At 46.1% G+C, this 19,061-nt stretch overlaps 1 protein-coding gene across 1 annotated transcript in view; it reads left to right on the forward strand.

Annotated features, from left to right (window-relative positions):
* Positions 1-19,061, forward strand: part of MFGE8 (milk fat globule EGF and factor V/VIII domain containing) — a 43,518-nt gene continuing 24,457 nt past the window's right edge. The window contains exon 1 of the mRNA XM_074966478.1: positions 1-104. Coding sequence (XP_074822579.1) covers positions 56-104 — 49 coding nt within the window. The 5' untranslated portion in view covers positions 1-55. The remainder of the gene's footprint in view (positions 105-19,061) is intronic.

A 19,061-nucleotide genomic window follows, 5' to 3' on the forward strand; every position in this document is an offset into this window, starting at 1 on the left:
TCCCTATCATCTTCTCTTAAGCATCTACCTACACGCTGAAAAAAATGGTGGTTAAATGCCATGTAATTGTAGCTGTGTCAGTCCCAGCATACCAGAGAGACAAGGTAGGTGAGTTTCAGAGTAACAGCCGTGTTAGTCTGTATTCGCAAAAAGAAAAGGAGTACTTGTGGCACCTTAGAGACTAACCAATTTATTTGAGCATAAACTTTCGTGAGCTGCAGCTCACTTCATCAGTTCAAGGTAGGTGAGGTAATATCTTTTACTGGACCAACCTCTGTGGGTGACAGAGACAAGCTTTTGAGCCACACAGAGCTCTGCTTCAGGTCTGGGAAAGGAACTCATGGCAAAATGCGACACTGTAAGCCACTAACCCCTCCTTTTGTCCTATAACTGCTGAGGTGTTAACGGGCCACTCTACCTTGAATGGGCCCTTATTATATGTGCTAACCACTCATGCTAAACAATCTGTTCCACCTTGCATTTTGCTGTGATGCTGGGAGTTCCTTTTCCCAGACCTGAAAAAGAGCTGTGTGGCTCGAAAGCTTCTCTCTCACACCAGCAGAAGTTGGTCCAATAAAAGATATTCCCTCACCCACCTTGTCTCTCTAATGGTGGTTAAACTTAGATGTGGCCAAAGTGGATTATAACAGAGTTAGTTTTGAATTGGCCTGGTCTGTAGGGATGTGGTCAAATTATATTTATAACCAAGCTAAAAAATGGGCTTAAGATACTGTCTGTGCTGGTGTTTTAGGCTTTGTCTACACTGGCAATTGAAAGACAAAACTTTTGTCGTTCAGAGGTGTTTTAAAAAAAAAAAAAAAAAAACCCAACCACACACACACCCCGAAAGACAAAAATTTTGCCAAGGACAAGAACTGGAGTGAACAGCTGTTTGTTGGCAGGAGTGCTCTCCTGCTGAGAATGCTAATGCTGCTTGTTGGGGGTGGAAGATTTTTTTTGTTGGCAGGAGAGCTCTCTCCTGCCGACACAAACAGTGGCTACACTGCGTGCCTTTTAGCGGCACGGCTGTAGCAGCACAGCTGTGTCGCTACAAGCTGTGTAGTGTAGACATAGCCTTAAACAGGTTTGAAAACAGAGTTTGTACCCTCCCTGGTTAAATGTGATTCCAGCCAAATCAATTTCAAGCATGGTTTGGTGAGTCACTGGACACAGGACAAACTGCTTGACAACTATTTTAGAAAAGCATAGCGGAGTCCTTAAGTAGTGCTTTCTGTAGCACCAAAGGAAAAAAGGAGCCAGGAGTCCGTAAAGTGCTATGGCTGGTGTCATAGAGGAGGGCAGACTAGATGATCAGTGGTTCCTGCCCGCCTTATACTCTATTAAACCTTAACACAGAGTCAAGGTTGCCCAGTGACTGCTCATGCCCTTCCAGAATGTAGAGTTCAGCAAACTCAAACTTCAGAAAATTAGGAAACAAAAAGTTAAGGTAAATGCCCACATAACCGTAACTCTGCTCTCTGATAATGCCCCTCAACAAGGGATGGCAGAGCCCAGCTCATGTGAGGGGGGAGGTGGGCTCAGATGTCCCCTGAAAGGCAAGTCTCTCCCAAATCTAGCTCACATGATGGGAGGAATGGAGAGGAGTCAGACCTCATAGCTGGGCAGCAGGCCCCAGATCCTGGCACACATAGAGGGTTGAGGGTATGGGGCTCAAACACCCTCAGAGAGGTAAGCCCCCCCATATCCCAGATAACACGAGGGGATAAGGAGTGGAGCTCAGACACTCCCACCCCCAAAAGCAAGTCGTGACACTTCCCAGAGTTAGCCAGGCTTGTAAGGCACCTCGCCACCACCTGCTCTTAGCATGAGGAAGTCTTGTCTGTGCCTGCCAGGGATCAGCTCCCTGAAACCACCAATGTCTGGCAATGCAAGTTTCTGCAGGCCTCACTCTCTCTGTATGGGTTAACGATAGGCACACACCAACCGCCATCCTCTGATTGTCGCTCTGGAGTGCTCAGCCCCTGTTCCACTGAACTCTCAGATTCATTATTCTGAAAGGAATAGGACACACTACATTAGCTTGTAAGGTTCAACTCAGGATCACCACTCTACTTACCATACAGCACTTCGATAGATGTAGAGTGAAAACAATAAGTTTATTATTAAAAACAGAGATTCAAGTGCTAGCGAATGAGGATATTGGAAACAAACGGTTAAATATAAAATAAAATTGTAACTTGCTTTCTAGAGCCTAGACTTAACTAATGAGCATTCCCCAATCTCCTACAAGATTGTTTACGCCAAGTCCTTTTCCCGGTGTTTTTTCATAGATTCATAAATTCCAAGGCCAGAGGGGACCATTGTGATCATGTAGTCTGACCTCCTGCATAACACAGGCCCTGGAACTTCCCCTAAGTAATTCCTAGAGCAGAACTTTCAGAAAAACCATTTAAAAATTGTCAATGATGGAGAATCCACCACAACAATGTAAATTGTTCCAATGGTTAATTACTCTTAAAAAAATTACACTTTATTTCCAGGCTGAATTAGTCTAGTTTCAACTTCCAGCCATTGGATCATGTGATACCTTTCTCTGCTAGATTGAAATGCACTGTGATGGGTAGGGGAACTCCGTCCAGGGCAGGGTGAGTGAACCCCATCCTCTGAGCCACCCTCTACCTCAGGGCGACAAGGCCAAATGGCTAGGGTGGATACGGATGCCCTCTCCCTCAGGGTTGCATGGCCCAACAGTCAGAGTCAGGGGCCACCATCTCAGGGGGTGATGGCCAGGATAGGAGGATCCAGGGTGCTCCCTGCTCCACTGTGTCCCAGCCCAGGGCCCTGCCACTGGCAAGTGTGTCTGCCACGTAGTCAGTGGGGATCTACCACAACACATTGACTCTGCTCTGGTGGGGATTTACAACTCGCTCCCCACAAGCCGCTTCTTACCCTGTTTCCTGAAGTCATAGTCCATATAGCTTCGGGGGTCTCCAGGTTCCTTGGCACAGGTAAATCCCTGGGACTCTAACTCCAGTCAGTCAGCTGTAGGCTACAGGTCTCCAGTGTGGTTCTCAGGATCTCTGGCTCCCACAGGCAAGGGCTGGAGCCTCCACCATACATCCTTCTTCTTCAGCAGTCAGCCCAGACTGAGCTGGGCTGCTCCCTTTTATACTAGTGCTGCACCTGAGGCATGTCCAGTGGGGATGTGGCTTCTTCAGCCCACAATAAGGAGTAAATCCTTTCCCATCCAGTGCATGCACCCTGTCACAAGCCCATTAAATATTTGCTCCTCATGCAGATGCTCATAACATAAATGAGCCTGCAGGATGCTCATAGACTGGAGTCAAGTTAACATTCTCTCTGATAAACTAAATAATAGATTGAGTTCCTTGCGTCTATCATTATAAGGCATGTTTTCTAATCCTTAATCATTCTTGTGGCTCTTCTCTGAACCCTCTCCAATTTATCAACATCCTTCTTGAATTGCGGGCAAAAGAACTGGACACATTATTCTAGCAATGGTCACACAAGTACCAAATAGAGATAAAATAACCTCTCTACTCCTTGAGATTCCCCTGTAGATGCATCTCCATCACATAAGCTCAAGTCTGCTGGTGGCTTGTCCTCACAGACTGAAGGAATAACTAGGGGTTCTTCTGCACCCCAGATATAGTTTAAACAATTCATTGTCTTACTCCTAAACAGAATAACCCCTGCTGTTTTTGTTTTTTCCTCCAGCCCCAAAAATCTTTTGATTATCATTTTGCTCAGACAATAAATGGGCATCCTTTGTAAAAAAAATACTCAGTTTGCATGTGACCAGCCAGAGTGAGTGTCTTCTCCTTTGCCTGTCAGGACTACATGGATCACCTTTCACATAATTTTTAGTATATATACATAACGTTTCACATATTTTCCATACATTACCAATGTGACTCAGGCTTTCATTAAAGAATTTAACAGTCAAAGAGAGGACATTTGGATAAACAGCCTGAGTTTAAACTGACTCAAGGTCTTCTTTCTGATCCAGCAAATGGACAGGACATTCTGTCCAAGGGAAGGGCCCCAGTCCTTGGTATGGGTTGGAAGGACTGACACTGACCTGAGCTCTTGTGGAGATGGGGGTGGGGGGAGTGATCTCTGGTAAGCTTATTAACATATGTGTCGTTTCTTTTATTCTTTTTGATATGTTTTCTCTGTAATGCTTTTACCTTATGAATAAATGTGCTTGCTTAGAAAAAAGCTGTGTGGTAGCTTAAAACCATGGGCAATTACATTGTTTATAGTCTCTGAGGAGAAAAGCACAGCAGGCCTGCTCAGTCAGTTCGACTTGCTGGGGAACTCACAGTGTAGGCAAGGAACTGCCCAGCCTGGAAATATGCCAGTCAGGAGTGAGAGAGAGACGCATATCTCTACCGCAGAGAGGTGATGGTTGGGGAGCTGGAAGCCTAGGGTGGGTGCCCTTGCTGAAACAATGGAGGGGGAATACAGCTGCAGTTGCCCTGAATTTGACATACACACACACACACACAGGGGGTCAGGGAGTGAGGTACAGACACCCCTGGAGAGGCGAGGACCCCCATATCCCAGCTCACATGAGTGGGGGGGGCAGGAACAGGGGTTCAGACTCCCCTAGAGTGGTAGGGGCTGCCCAAATCCTGGCACACACAGAGAAGGGGAGAATGTGGGGCTGCCCCCATGCTCCCCCAGTCCCACCTGTCACTCAGCCTATTTTCCCTTTCCAGTGTCCCTCCCCTGAGCTTCTGACCTCCCCTACTACTCATCCTCATTTATCCCCCCCAGTTCGCCCTTCCCCTCAATGCAGCTCCAAACCTCTATTAACCCTGTTCCCACCACTCCTAAAACAACGTGTTTTTATTATTACATTCTCCAAAGTGGGGGGAAACAATGAGAGAGGGACAGATTTTAGCAATGTGCCTTGCAGACTTTTCCAGATCTCTGCCCAAGATGGGACTCACACTACGTAACATCAGGATCAAAGGCTTATTGCTGCTCCCCGCAAGCTATCCAGCTGTAGTGAAATCTTTTCCCCTGCAGATCCTCTTGGCTTCACTCTCTGCACATGGTAAGAGTAATCTATCTGGTGTTTGACCCTTCCTCAAGAGCCTAACTGGAGAGGCAAACTCTTGCTAATAAGGTTCTGAATTTTGCTCCCCCAAAGGGTTAGGGGGTGTCATGCACTCCCTTGGGGTACCCCTCAAATGAGTGAGACTGTTGTGCCATGATCAAAGCCATGGTTTGATCTCTAGATCTGGGAGAAAAAAAGAAAAGAAAAGAAAAAAACCTATGCCAGAATATACCTTTCGAAAAGCTGTTTACTTCGGCAGGCTGTGTCTTGGGAACCCACAGGTCATATGACCTCAAATTTGGATCACTACCCGTATCCTGTGCCCCATGAGGCACACGAAATTTCAAGGCAACCGGAGTAAGTGTGCAGATTTTAGGGTACTAAGAAGAGTCAGCCTTTAAACAAAAAGGGATTCTCAACGTTAACTATAAGAATCTATGTTATTGCTGACCTCTGAGAGCTGCCCAGATACTACGGTGATATCTTCTCTAACGTAAACATATAGCAAAACACCCCACCACACACATTTCTTCCCCAGGGGAGAGGATAAGAGAACAAATGTGTGAGACCTGTTAGTCACACTGCTTAATGCAGTACTGCAACTTTCCAAAGTGTGGTCCAAGTTGTTTGGGAACCACTGCTGCTGGAAGGTGCTCCGATATTGCAGTGATGAGCACAGTGTAAGAATCTATAGAGAAGAGACGGGAATAGCCAGCTCTACAAACCCTGATATTGACGGATGGCAGGTTGTCAAGACCCAGTCTATAGAACAGGAGGAGCGGAGCTGTGCTTCTGCTGCAGGAGAAGGGATGCTCCCAGAGAAGGGGCATTATTAGCCTGCTCCTATTGAAGTCAATGGGAGTTTGCTATGGCTTTCCAAGGGGACAGGCACAGGTCTTCAGTGTTACACTGTGGTTCAGGAACAAGGATATGGCGGGAGGGAGGCAACAGGTGTGTGACCATAAATGAGCCTGCAGGATGTTAAAATGGCCCCACAGCTCATGTGTGTTGGGGAAATTGCCCCCTCTGCCCCATGCGTGGCATGAGCCAATGTTGCTAAGGTCAAAGCCTTGTGTTGATTAGCACAGCACTACTCCTGTCTGTGTTTTGACAAGCAGTGTGGTACAGGCGGGTGGAGCTGCCTGGCCAGGAGCCTAGGTTGAGTCTGTGCAGCTCTCAGGAAATGCCATCTGAGCAGCAGCCTAAAAGAATCTCGTAAATGAAGAGTGAGAGTGAGGTGTCTGATTTCCAGGCAGCCTTCCTACTTGGAAAGGATTTGGCTGCCCTATGCCAGCAGCTCCATGCTTCTGACTTCCCTCCAGAGGAGCAGTATGACATGTGTGGCTATTACTAGGATCCCCTTGCTTAAATGCTTTGGATGGAGGGACCCTTATTGGTTAATTATTTATATTTCAGAAGAACCCAAATGTGCTAGGAGCTGTACAGACATAGAAAAAACACACAGCCTGATTCTCATTGTCTTGCATCTTGTGTGGTCCTTTACCCCTGTGCGAAGTGGCTGAAAAGAGGTTTGCAGTTCAGAATTGTTCACCTTAGACCCACGATGCACCGGTGTACATGTTGATACATGGTGCAAAGCAGCGAGAATCAGGCCCGAAGCTGCCTAGCCAGGGGGACGGAGCTAAGTAAGGCTTTGATGACCTATATCTTTAATTTTTCACCTCCTCCTTCTTTCCTTTGGCTGCTGTTGTCGCCATGGGGGATTTTTATTCCGTCTTAGCCATAATCTTGCTTTGCACAAAGGTCCCATGCTTTTTGCATCCGATGAAGTGAGCTGTAGCTCACGAAATGCAACCACTGCAACAGCCAGGGGAACATCCGTTCAGCCAACGCCCCTCTCCACCTCGACCTCAGCTCGTGGGCCCTACCACCCAGGCACACAAGCCAGATTCCTCAGCAGCCTCATTTACCATTCCAGCAGAGAACCACGCGCAACGCACATGGCTAGTTCTTCACAAGCACTGCACATCCTTACTCAGATAGATAAAGATGTGTGCCCTGTAGACGGAGGCCTGGGTGCAAAGCGTATAATGTGCTATTTGTACATGAAAAAGTCTGTGTTCACAGATAGGATTGTGTGTGGAAAAAAGAAGTATCTAGTCGAGCTATGGTAGCATTTTCTACAATACTTCTGGTTCCATGTGCAGGGCCGGTAAGACAGGCAGAACTGCAAGGTCTCAATGCATGGATGAGTCAATCGTGTAGCAAGGAGGGATTTCAGTTTATTAGGAACCAGGGAACCTTTTGGGGAAGGATTGGCCTTTACAGGAGGGATAGGCTCCATCTAAACCCAAATGGAACCGCTCACACCATTTATCTTCTGCTTACTTCTGAGTGGCCTAGCTGACATAGTTCTGTGTTTCTATGAAGTTGGGAGTTTGGGATGACTATGATTGTCTAGCTACAGGAAGCCAAACGAGTGAGACTGTCAGTGCCAAATTTTTGAATTGATTGATTTTTGTCAATATTGTCTCTAGAACAGTTGCCATATGAATAGTGGTAAATGTGGAGAGTGAAACAGGGATTTCAATCCTGCTTAAGTGAAAAGCTCAGTGCAGCCTGAACTATGGAGGTGTTACCAAATCTTCCATAATAAATATATCAGGGAACTTTCCTGTTCTTTCACTGAAGCAATTCCACAAAATCCCAGCAGGGGGCAGAACGATCATCCCAAGAAATCACACCATGCTCTGTACAATGGAGTAGCTGCAGAAATATACAACAGGACTGGAGCTAGCCCTACCTGTATTTGCATGAGTAATAGTTACCCTTTTGCAAACTCTGTCAGATGCCTATGTTGCCACTGGGTCAAATTAATACAGCAATCAGGAGAAATAAGTAGTGGAGCTGACTCCGTAGCAAACTGATTTTAGTGTGAACCTGACTCTGCCAGGGTTATGCTCCATTTTGCAAGGCTAACCCTGAAAATCATTTGGAAATTGTAACTGATTTAACATACAGCTGCCCAGAACAATACCAAGCTCTTTTTAAGTTCCTGATCCTACAAACAGGTTTCAGAGTAGCAGCCGTGTTAGTCTGTATTCGCAAAAAGAAAAGGAGTACTTGTGGCACCTTAGAGACTAACCAATTTATTTGAGCATAAGCTTTCGTGAGCTACAGCTCACTTCATCTTACAAACAGGATCTTCTCAGTGGAGGTACATCAGGTTTGGAATTTATTCCTAGAGACATGAACCTGAGCCCAAGTTTCACTGTATTTAGGACATGATGCCAGCTTCATCATCTTTGGGGATCCTTCTCCTAAAAGATGAGATGCACAAGGAGATTAATCATCTACTAATTTCTCTTATTAAGCAGCTTCATTCATTGAGGATGGAGGATTTTGTTCCTGTTCCAGGATGGAATTGATGTTCATCTTAATGTGTGTAACTTGCCCAGTTATCATGAGTATGGGCACCTTAGACATTCCTATTAGAATAATATTAAAATAATAATTATTGCAGTAACGCAAAACTCAATGGTTCACGTGCAGGAGTCTGTGTGAAACTGAGTGGTTCACACACGGGGTCCTTGTGAAATTTGGCAATTCTCATGCAAAGGTCTGTATGAAACTGAGGAATCTGAAAAACTTGGCAGTTCAAGCACGGAAATCCATGTGAAATTACCACCTCACAAGGATTATGGGAACATTTTCCTCATTTGTGATCTATGTGGAATTTGCGCCCCGGGTTTCACTTTGCCGGTTTCACTATAAACTCATCACAGAGTTTATAAGCTAAGCAGGGTTGACCAGGTTGGCACTTGGATAAGAGCCCTCCAGGGAAAAGCAAAGTACTGCAGGAAATATCAGAATTAGTGACTCAATAGGTGGAGCTCTTCTGAGTTAGCAAAGAGCAAGTGCTAGGGGGTGCTATGCTGCAGGAAATGGTGATGGTGACTCAATTAATTGCACTCTTCTCTCTTGAGACAGAATTGAGCTAAGGCTCCAAGGCAGTAATAAAGGGCTGCTGGAGATGCTGTCTTTGAGATGAGATGGAAAACCAAAGTTCTAGCCAACTGTAGTCATTTAAGATCTCCTGGCGCCTTTTACAAGAGTTGGGATGTTAACCCCAGTATCCAGGCCAAATTCTGTAATCCTTACACATTGTGAGCCCAAACCAATCTTATCCTGCTTTTTTGTTACCATCCTCAATGCTGGACTGCTCATAGGGCACCCTCTACTAGAGGAGCGGTAGGTACCGTTGAGGTGCATGAAAGGTACAAAGAAAAGGAGTACTTGTGGCACCTTAGAGACTAACAAATTTATTTGAGCATAAGCTTTCGTGAGCTACAGTAGCTCACAAAATCTTATGCTCAAGTAAATTTTGTTAGTCTCTAAGGTGCCACAAGTACTTCTTTTCTTTTTGCGAATACAGACTAACACAGCTGCTACTCTGAAACATGAAAGGTACAGTGATACAAACAATAGCACAGCATGCCAGAGACATTTTCTCTCCTCTGCTCCAGGTGTGAGTGGAGCAGCAAAGCAAAATTGGTAAGATGTCCAAAGTGATGCCCACATTTCAGGGATTGGAGGGTGTTACTGTCACTTTCCTGCTCTGTCTTGCACATGGAGTGGGGAGGAACTGCAGGAAACAAGAGAGGAAGCAACCAGGGATTAGCAGGGGAGACAGGAAACAGCAGGGGGAGAAGCAAAAGAAGAAAAAAAACTAGCAAAAAAGACATGTGGAAAGACATAAAAAGGGGAGACAGGAAGCGAAACAAGGGGAAAGAGAGTGAAGAAAGGAAAACAGAGAGAAGACGAAGAAGATAAGAGAGGAGAGAAAATAGAGAATAAAGAAAAGACAGAAATGAAGAAGGTTTCATTAGCTATTGTACAGCAATTAAGGGCTGCGGCCATGTTCAAGGGTGATTTCTCTACAACTCCAGCTGCAAATGGCAAGGCCCTCTTGTTGGTCTGCCGTTTTTTTCTGAATCCTGGTTTCAGAGTAGCAGCCGTGTTAGTCTGTATCCACAAAAAGAAAAGGAGGACTTGTGGCACCTTAGAGACTAACCAATTTATTTGAGCATAAGCTTTCGTGAGCTACAGCTCACTTCATCGGATGAATCCTGCTTGCCCAATATCAGATGTGACTAGTTTTGGAGTCCGCCAGGCCTAGCAGAGAGGACAGATGAGAGACTGACACACAGACAAAGCCAGGGGGCGCAGGACAAGAGACAAAGAGAACAGAAATAAATGTCTGTAGTATGAGGAATGTGCAAAAAAGATAGTTCTTCCAGTGATTAGGCATCATAAAAGATGTCTCGGCTAAAAGTGATGAGCGGATCCTGGGAGGAAGGAGAGAGACAGCTCTGATGGCCTAATGCTAAGTAGGAATCTGACAGCAGATCAGGTATGGACAGAGGGGATCAAACCGTAACTACAATATGTAACCCTGTCCAGGGTGGGTCATATTCACCTCTGATGGATATCTGAGAGCTCTGTCCTTGCCTTACACTTAGGAGCACTCATATAGCTTGTCATGCCAACGAAGTCTTATTGAATTGATATGAATCATAACAGGTCCAGATGTGTGTGACCCGCAGCATTTTTTCCACTAAAAAATAGGTGGGACGGCAAACCCTGGAAGCAAGCAACCAAATGTGTATGTTCCTAGCTTACCAGACCCCCCTGTAATGAATCAGGTTCTTTCCCCTGTCCCCTGCTAAGTGCTCTGAAACGTTTTGGAATGTGGTGGGGCTAAATGAGTCAGTGTCCAGCGGGAGTTCAACCAGTGCCTAAGACACTTCCTTGCTGCTCTCACATTCCCAGAAGACACCTAGAGGGAATGCTGCTTCCCGTGTTTTAACGCTGGCCCCATGTCATTAAAGGGCAAAAGAAGAAACAAATACTGTCCAGGAATTTGGCACCAAAAAATAGCCACTGACAGAATGATCAACAAAGCTATTCATATCAAGTGCTGTGAGGGCCTGAAAAGTAACTGTGAAACCAGCACCATCTCATTCCCAATATCTGTTTCCTGTATGGCTCCAGGTCAGACATGCTGACTTTACTAGAGAAGGACTGTCTGGATAAATAGCCATTACTGAGTTGCGTAGAGAGGGTTCACTAGGGAGTCAGTGCTACAGCTGGGTCCATTTCACTTCAATCAGCAATTGGGAAGACAAGGAATGCATGGAATTTGCAGCGATATTGAACTGGGGGGAGTTGGAGACACAAGTGAGGGCAGAGCAATAATACAAAGGCTTCTAGATGGCTGTGAAGGGAAAAGGGGAATCTATTAATGTCTTGGTCAGCAGCTCCCTTTAGAAATATGGGGAAATGTTTCAATCGGGATATTACGATACAGCCTATAAGTATGGTATGGAGAATAAGAAAAAGAGAAATGTAGCATAATCTTTCTAATGAAAATGGAAGCTGACCAAAACAGGCTGCTCTTCAGAATGATCTCCCCTGCCCCGCGCCAATTCTTTCCCCCTGCTTTGGGAGGGAAGCTGTAGTGTAGATGAGACTTGGGCATTTTCACTCTTGTGTCCCTGTCATCCTTGCTACCACTAGTGGAGCTGCAGAGTTCCTAGGTTTCCTCACGTCGAGAAGGCCTGAGGTGGGACAAGTGAACTGTCTTGAGAAGAAAGAGGAATGATTTCAGGGGGCCCATGGGGTATGACTAAGAGAAATGGAATGGAATTAAGAAAACAAAATGTAGTCAATGTCAAGATAAACTTCCTGGCAGTGACATAGATTTCCTGGTGGCAAAGTCTCTCCAGGGGAAGCCCTATCACTTGGGACACTTAAAACTAGATAGGGCAAAAGCCAAGTCTCGACAATGTCCCATAGGGAAAATCCTGCAGCAACCCCCTCAGAGATGGGCAGGTTGGGACTAATAGGGCTTTTTCACTCCTACAAAACTAGCTCTGCGGAGCTGAGACAGCCTCAGGATTGTGAGCTGGCTTCCGACATCACAACCGAACTGCCAGCTGAATTCCCACTGGGGAGTCTCTGTCCTTGGAGGTGATAGAAGAGGTAGTGGAAGTCCAGCTAGAATCTGCAGTGGCAGCAGCTACAAAAATTCTCTTCTGATTTATAAACTGAGCACTCTGGATGTAATAAAAACCTTCAGTGCTTACAGAGCACATTATACATTTTGATATACTTTACAAACATGTGAGATCCACCATGTACATTTCCCTTCCTGTTTGCCTCCACAGTGTGCCACAAACTCTGTCCCTGCATAATAAGCAACTGATGACCCTGATCTGAGCCCTGGTGGGTGACTTCTGCTGCTGATGCTCCCACACGGATTGCTGTTGGCATACATGCCTGGCTTGGAGTTTGGGTTTTTGTTTTTCTTTTGAGGAAAGGAGTAGTCATGTGGGAACAGAAAATGAGTGACTGGAGCTGCTCTTCTGGATGTGGGACCTTGACATTGTGGTGGGGATGCCAGACCATCTCCTGCTGTTGTTTCCATTCTCTGCAAACATGTGGTTTTGAGAAGCTGCAGCCAAGGAGGCAGGAAGCTGCAAAGAAGGAGCCTGAATTCATGAGCCAGAGAGAAGAACCCATCTGTAATCTACCTAAATGCAGTCTGTATTCAGAACAGAGGGCCTCATCCATTCTCACATATCCCCCAGCCACTGTAGGCTTCAGAGGGCATGTCTACACAGCTCTCAGAACCCAGGTTAATTGACTCAGGCTTGCTCTACAGGGCTAAAAATAGCAGTGTAGTCATTCGGGCTGAGGAGGGAGCCCGGGCTCCAAGACTGTCCCCGCTCGCTGGGTTTCAGAGCTTGGGCTCCAGCCCAAACCCGACTGTCTACACTGCTATTTTTAGCTCTGTAGATCAAGCCCCATGAACCCAAGTCAGTTGACCTGGCTCTGAGACTCACTGCTGTGGGTCCTTTTTTGCTGTGTAGATGTACCCAGAGGCACCACCAGAATCTGTGTTGAGCTCCCACTGAGCTTCAACTGAGGCACCATGGGAGTCAGCCCTATGGTTTATAGGAGTCTCCTGGCATCTGAGACAACCTGGCTGAGACAGGACCAGATTTTTAGTGATTGCCTCACTTGTAAAGCACTGCCCCCTTCAGGCATAGTGGTGAGAGGGGGTCAACACATCCTTCTGAGGCTGCATCAAAGATCTGCACCTACCTGAGTCAAAGCCTAGTGGACACAATGGGCCCCAAGTAGCCAAAGCTGCCTTTAGTCCTAGGGACTGCAGGGGAAAAGGAAGGAATGGGTAAGACTTGCAACCAAGTCAGGCATAGTCAGCCTGGAAAATCCTGCACCAGGTTGTGGGTGGGTGGGTGAGAGAGGTGACGGGATCCGGACAGGCTTGTGTTCTTCAGTAGAAAGCTATCTGGCCTCAGCCAGTCTCAGAAATGGCAACTGAAAGGCTTCTTAAAAGGGCACCCAATGTATCTTTTAAGTACTACTGTTTGAATAAACAAGTCCCTAAGCTATGGCAAATCCTACCTTGCTCACCAGGCCCCGGGGGATCTGAGCAGGGCGGGGGAGGCGTGGTGGCAGAACAGCTCGGGCATGAATTTAGACATTCTAATTAAACTCAGAAATCAAGAGACCAAAGGGAAACATAGTGAAATAATCAGGGCCAGGCATGGGCAGGAGTCTCTCTCCTTTGTTTACATAGATATGAAGCTCAGGAAGGGGGAGGAGAAAAGAGGGATGGGGAGGAGAAAGCAAAAGGGGAATACACTTTAAGAAACTGCCTCTCTTAACTCGCTGACAGAACAGGTTTCTGTAAATTCCTTGGAAGACTATGTCCCTGTTCATTATTGTTATTCTTTATTTCTATGTGGTAGCACTAAGAGGCCCCAGTGGAGAACATGGCCCCTCTGGACAAATACAGAGCAAGAGACAATCTGGGCTCCTAAGAGTTTGATATCTACCATTCCCAGGAGCATGTGAAACTCCCAATTAAATCTAACTCCGAAGGGTCTGTCTAGGAGAATGTCCCCACTCCTGGGAGAGTCTTCCCCAGCATAATTTAACTATCATGGGAAAGTCCCCATGTGGGGAGCGGGTCTCACCTCCTGCAGGACATGAAAATAACCTGTGTGTTGTATCAGGATGAGAGGGCATCACAACATGGACCCAAGATGTGGTAGCAGAAGGTGCCGATCCAGCTGCCTGACATGGGGACTCTCCTCACAGGATAAAGAGGGCTGCTTCCTGGTGCCACTGTGTCCTTTTTTGTCTTGTGCCAGAGCTGTGGCAATTGTGCATGTTGAGTGAGTGAAGGTCGCCCAGAAGGGTGATTAGAGCAATGAGTGCAGCTGGTGTTGGGATGCTCTGCAACAAATCACCCATATCTGCCAGGGGAGGGTGTGGTTCCCAATTTAATGAATCGGAGCACAACAGCATATAACTCATGGCCCAATCCTGCAAGGTTTTACCCACACACTAATCCCATCAATGGGACAAATTGCCTGAGTAAACATTACTCATCTGAATAGGGCATTGTCAAATCAGGACCAGAATTTATCCCGTGGCTCAAATCACTTCAGTTATCAAATGAAATAGCAAGAGTAAAGTTAGGCGAGAGCACAATTTAGGATGTAGGAGTGTGTGGCAATAGATTCCCAAAAAGAAGGACTGTTTAGTGCTTATCTGCCTGCAGGTATCTGCTTTGTATTTGAGCAGATGCAGTCCACTCATCCTTGCTAATCATTACAATGGTTCCATTGTTCTGTAGCTTATCTAGGCCTGTCTGAAAGGAATGTTGATATGTGCTATTAGGAGAAGGATACTTCACCAGTTGGAGCCTCATTTCCCCAGATGGAAATGGGGAAATCCCCACAATCCTCAGGGCATTGTGAGGATAAGTCCATTGAAGACTGGGAAGCACTCAGATACAATGGTAATGGGGGATTTATATAAAAGTACCTTAGATACACTAATACCAATCTGAATATAATCTTGTTTTACTCAGGTTGGAGCAGAGGCCATGAAGTCAAGCCACCTGGCTTCTTGTCTCAGCTCTGAAACAAATTTGCACTCTAAACTGGGCAAAATCATGTCACTGCACTGCACTTTCCTCATTAACACACAGGAACAATAATGCTCTACATCCCTCCCAGGGGAATTGGACAAGCAATGACTATAAAGTGCTATGTGCTATAGATTATTATCTTTCAGTACATCCTTTAGATGTTCCTGAGTTCTTAGTTACCTAAATTTTAGCACAGCCAAATACTCTGGGTTCCTACAAATAATGGCCCTTTATCAGTAAGGGAGGTAAAAATGTAGGAAGCTCTTTTATGTGGGAGAATAAGGAAAGGTCAGGTCTCATGCAGGGACTGTGGAAAATCCCAGATGTCTTTTCTGGCCATCGGTCGCCAGGATTTGGGATGCAGATTGGCCAGTCACTAGGTCAGGGCGGATGAAGCAGTTGAAGCAGGTGATTCTGTTTGCAGATCGCAGCAGCGAGTACCTGGTTGCCCTGTCAGAAGGATTAGGAACAGGCTAGGGATTAATCCTCTTGAGACTGCATTATAGACTGCACCTTCCTCCCCCTCAAAGTAACAGGCACGAGTGTTTCTATAGAAGGCTTAATTTCATAGCACTAGGAAATCTCTCCGGGACCCAGATATTGAGGTATAAAATACAGCCCTAATTGTGCTGCTGTGACCTACTCTTCTGTGTGCGGGTTAGATCGAGCTGAGAGGGAGGCAACCTGCTGCAGACACATAGTGAGCAGAGAGGCGGCCTTGGGGCCTGAATGCTGAAGTGACTTGGGGGTGATGTGTAAAAAGGTTTCGAAGACGCAGAGGATATGGGAGTGGAGTTGGCCTCTAGGCTGGAAGCAACTCAGTCAAGTTTAACATTGGAGCCACTTTAAGGGAAAAGTGGATGCAAATGCCAAGCAAGCTGACCCTAAAGCCAAGTGCCATGGTCTGAATTCAAACATCAACAGTGTAGGTTTCAGAGTGGTAGCCGTGTTAGTCTGTATCAGCAAAAACAATGAGGAGTCCTTGTGGCACCCCATGGGTCACTACAAAAACTAATTTTCCCCCTGCTGATACTCACACCTTCTTGTCAACTGTTTGAAATGGGCCACCTTGATTACATTGAACTCATTACCACTACAAAAGTGATTTTTCCTCCCTTCTTGTCAACTGTTGAGAATAGCCCACTTGGTAAGGCAACTCCCATCTTTTCACATGCTGTGTATTTATACCGCTGTACTGTATTTTCCACTCCATGCATCTGATGAAGTGGGTTTTAGCCCATGAAAGCTTATGCCCAAATAAATTTGTTAGTCTCTAACGTGCGACAAGGAATCCTCATTGTTTTTACCAACAGTGTAGTGTCATGAGGCATTTCAGTACCTGGTGCTGGCCTAAATGACAATCACAGAAACATAGAACCATTGCATTAGAAGGGACCGCAAGGGTCATCTAGTCTAACCCCCTACCAAGATGCAGGATTTGTTGTGTCTAACCCATCCAAGACAGATGGCTATCCAGCCTCCTTTTGAAAACCTCCAGCAAAGGGGCTTCCACAGCTTCCCTAGGCAGTCTGTTCCATTGTCCTACTGTTCTTACAGTTAAGAAGTTTTTCCTGAGATTTATTCTAAATCTGCTCTGCTGTAGTTCGTACCCATTGCTTCTTCTCCTGCCCTCTGTGGCAAAAGAGAACAACTTTTCTCCATCTTTTTATGGCAGGCTTTCAAGTATTTGAAGACTGCTATCATGTCCCTCCTTAGTCTTCTCTTTTCCAAACTAAACATACCCAGTCCCTTCAGCCTTTGCTCATATGGCTTGCATTCCATCCCTTTGATCATCCTTGTCACTCTCCGCTGGATCCTTTCCAGTTTCTCTCCATCCTTGCTATACACTGGTGACCAAAACTGGACACACTACTCCAGCTGAGGAGTAACCAGCACTGAGTAGAGTGGGAGTGCCTAGAACCAAAATGCCTAGAACTCTGGTACTGGACCACCCCTGGGAAAAGAAGAACCCACAATGCACTGGGCTTTATTACATACTGAAAGAGGCCATTGAAATATTCCAGATCACGTCGGAATGCCTTGGCTCCATTCCTTTCTAGAGAAGCTTTGTTTTTATCAAGAAGAGACCCCACCCAGTTCTGGGAGTGGGAGAGGAAAGCCCTTCCAGGCAGAAGCTTCAGGGTATGGGGACAGGTGTTTCAGAACCTTAATTGGAGAGTGGGGGACGTTTATGGTATTGTTATGAGTTGGATTAAACTTCATTGAAACTGGTGGGTGTAACAGCCGCCTTTCACTCAGGGTAAGTGTGCAAGCAATGGAACTCCTTGATGGAATAAACGGCTGAAACTACAGGGACCTCCACGCAAAACAAAGCTGAAACCTCATGCAAGGCTGGAGTAGACGTTAGCCATGTGACCCAAGGAGGGGTCCACTGTGATCTGATAAACAAAGGGGAAGAGGATTGATTGGATTGGAGCAGTGCGTCTGTATGTATGAGATGGAAGCAGCAGGAAACAGCACAGAAAGAGAGAGAGAGAGAAGGAGCAGAACAAGAATGGAGGCTGTGGCCCTGAGTAAAAGCCTAGAGAGCTTTTTGGGCTGAGTGCTGGCTGACAAGGTCTTGGAACTGTGAGCAAACTGTTGTTGCAGTCCTCCTGAGTTCAGAGAAACAGAAACCTGACTTTGTATATTCTTGGTAATTAAACAGGAGTGCATCAAAGAAATACATGGCTCCATCGTCAATTTCTCCTCCTAACTGAAACAATCCTCAAGCCCTAGATTTTGGCTAACTGCTTGGGTCGAAAGGGGTAACAGTATACTTAGACCTGGTGGAAGCAGATGCAAAAGAAAGTAAACCCAGCAATAAAGCCTTCCATAATGGAGCTTGGATTGTTGCAGTAGGATGCAGTGAAACTGACCTTTCCCCTCAAAAATATTTTAAATAACCCATCCCCTGCAGATGGCTTGGCTGTTCCCTGAAACCTGGTTTGGGTTTAGAGTACATGGAAGCTGCCTCCATCCATAGCTGATTTATTCTTTTACATTACAGGCCAGTTACTCTTCTATTTAATTCCTGGTGCATAGGATGTGTATTCATTCAGCAGGGACAAGGTATGCTGCAGGGGACAATCCTGCACTAGATTCAAGGAGATAAGGCTGGAATGTGATGGGCAAACCTAACTTCTATGATTCCTTGGAGTTTGTCACTCCCTTTCCCAGGTATTCTTTTAATGAGCCACTGATGCTTCCTGGAAGACTTTGAACTCTGTCTTAGTTAGGAACAATCTGGCTTCCCCATGGAATTTAAAAAAAATACTCATTCCCCTGTTTATTGCCAGGGACACAGTGGCATTTATGTCCTTAGGGACTGAAGGAAAAGATGCTGCTTTTTATTCTTTTAAGAGACCATCCATCTCCCTAGAACTGCCTCTGTGGCTGAGTTACAGGGTAAACACCCCTGTCCAGTGACTCACAATTCCGGGAGCCTCACCCCACCCACTTCTGGGTTCTCCTTTCTGGCCTCTTTTCTCTCAGGCTCCCAGCTGCCTAGTGTGCTCTCTGAACACAACAACAATAATTACCCCAGTATTGGAGGCTTCTACAAAAAGCAGGTTCTTCGCTCCAGCTCCTCCTGCAACTTCTCCTCCAGCTGAAGTGACCTCCTCTCTTTGTGGAGTCATCTTCATGGCAGCAGTCACTGATTGTGATACCACCAGCAGAAGATGGAGATGCTGGGTGGGGAATAGGTGGCTAATAGATCCCTATGTTTCCTGGGCATGGGTGACATGGGGCTGTGCTCCTGGGATTTATTTGACGGGTGTGGGCCTATCCCTTAACTCCAAATGGTCACCTGGCGATGAAAGGCCGTAATGTAAACCAACAGTCCTTCGCTGATCCAATCAAATGTACTGTCAGCAGTAGGCCCCTGACCAGGATAGGTTTCTTAGGTCCCTGCCACAGCTTCACCCTGAACTGGCCTTTGATAAACAGCCAGGACTTTTTATTTGGCCTGCTGGGCCTTGATTGGCCTCTGCTTGCTCCTAGCCCTTCTAACTACTG

The sequence above is a fragment of the Natator depressus genome, chromosome 10, assembly GCF_965152275.1.
Source record: "Natator depressus isolate rNatDep1 chromosome 10, rNatDep2.hap1, whole genome shotgun sequence".
Lineage (NCBI taxonomy): Eukaryota > Metazoa > Chordata > Testudines > Cheloniidae > Natator > Natator depressus.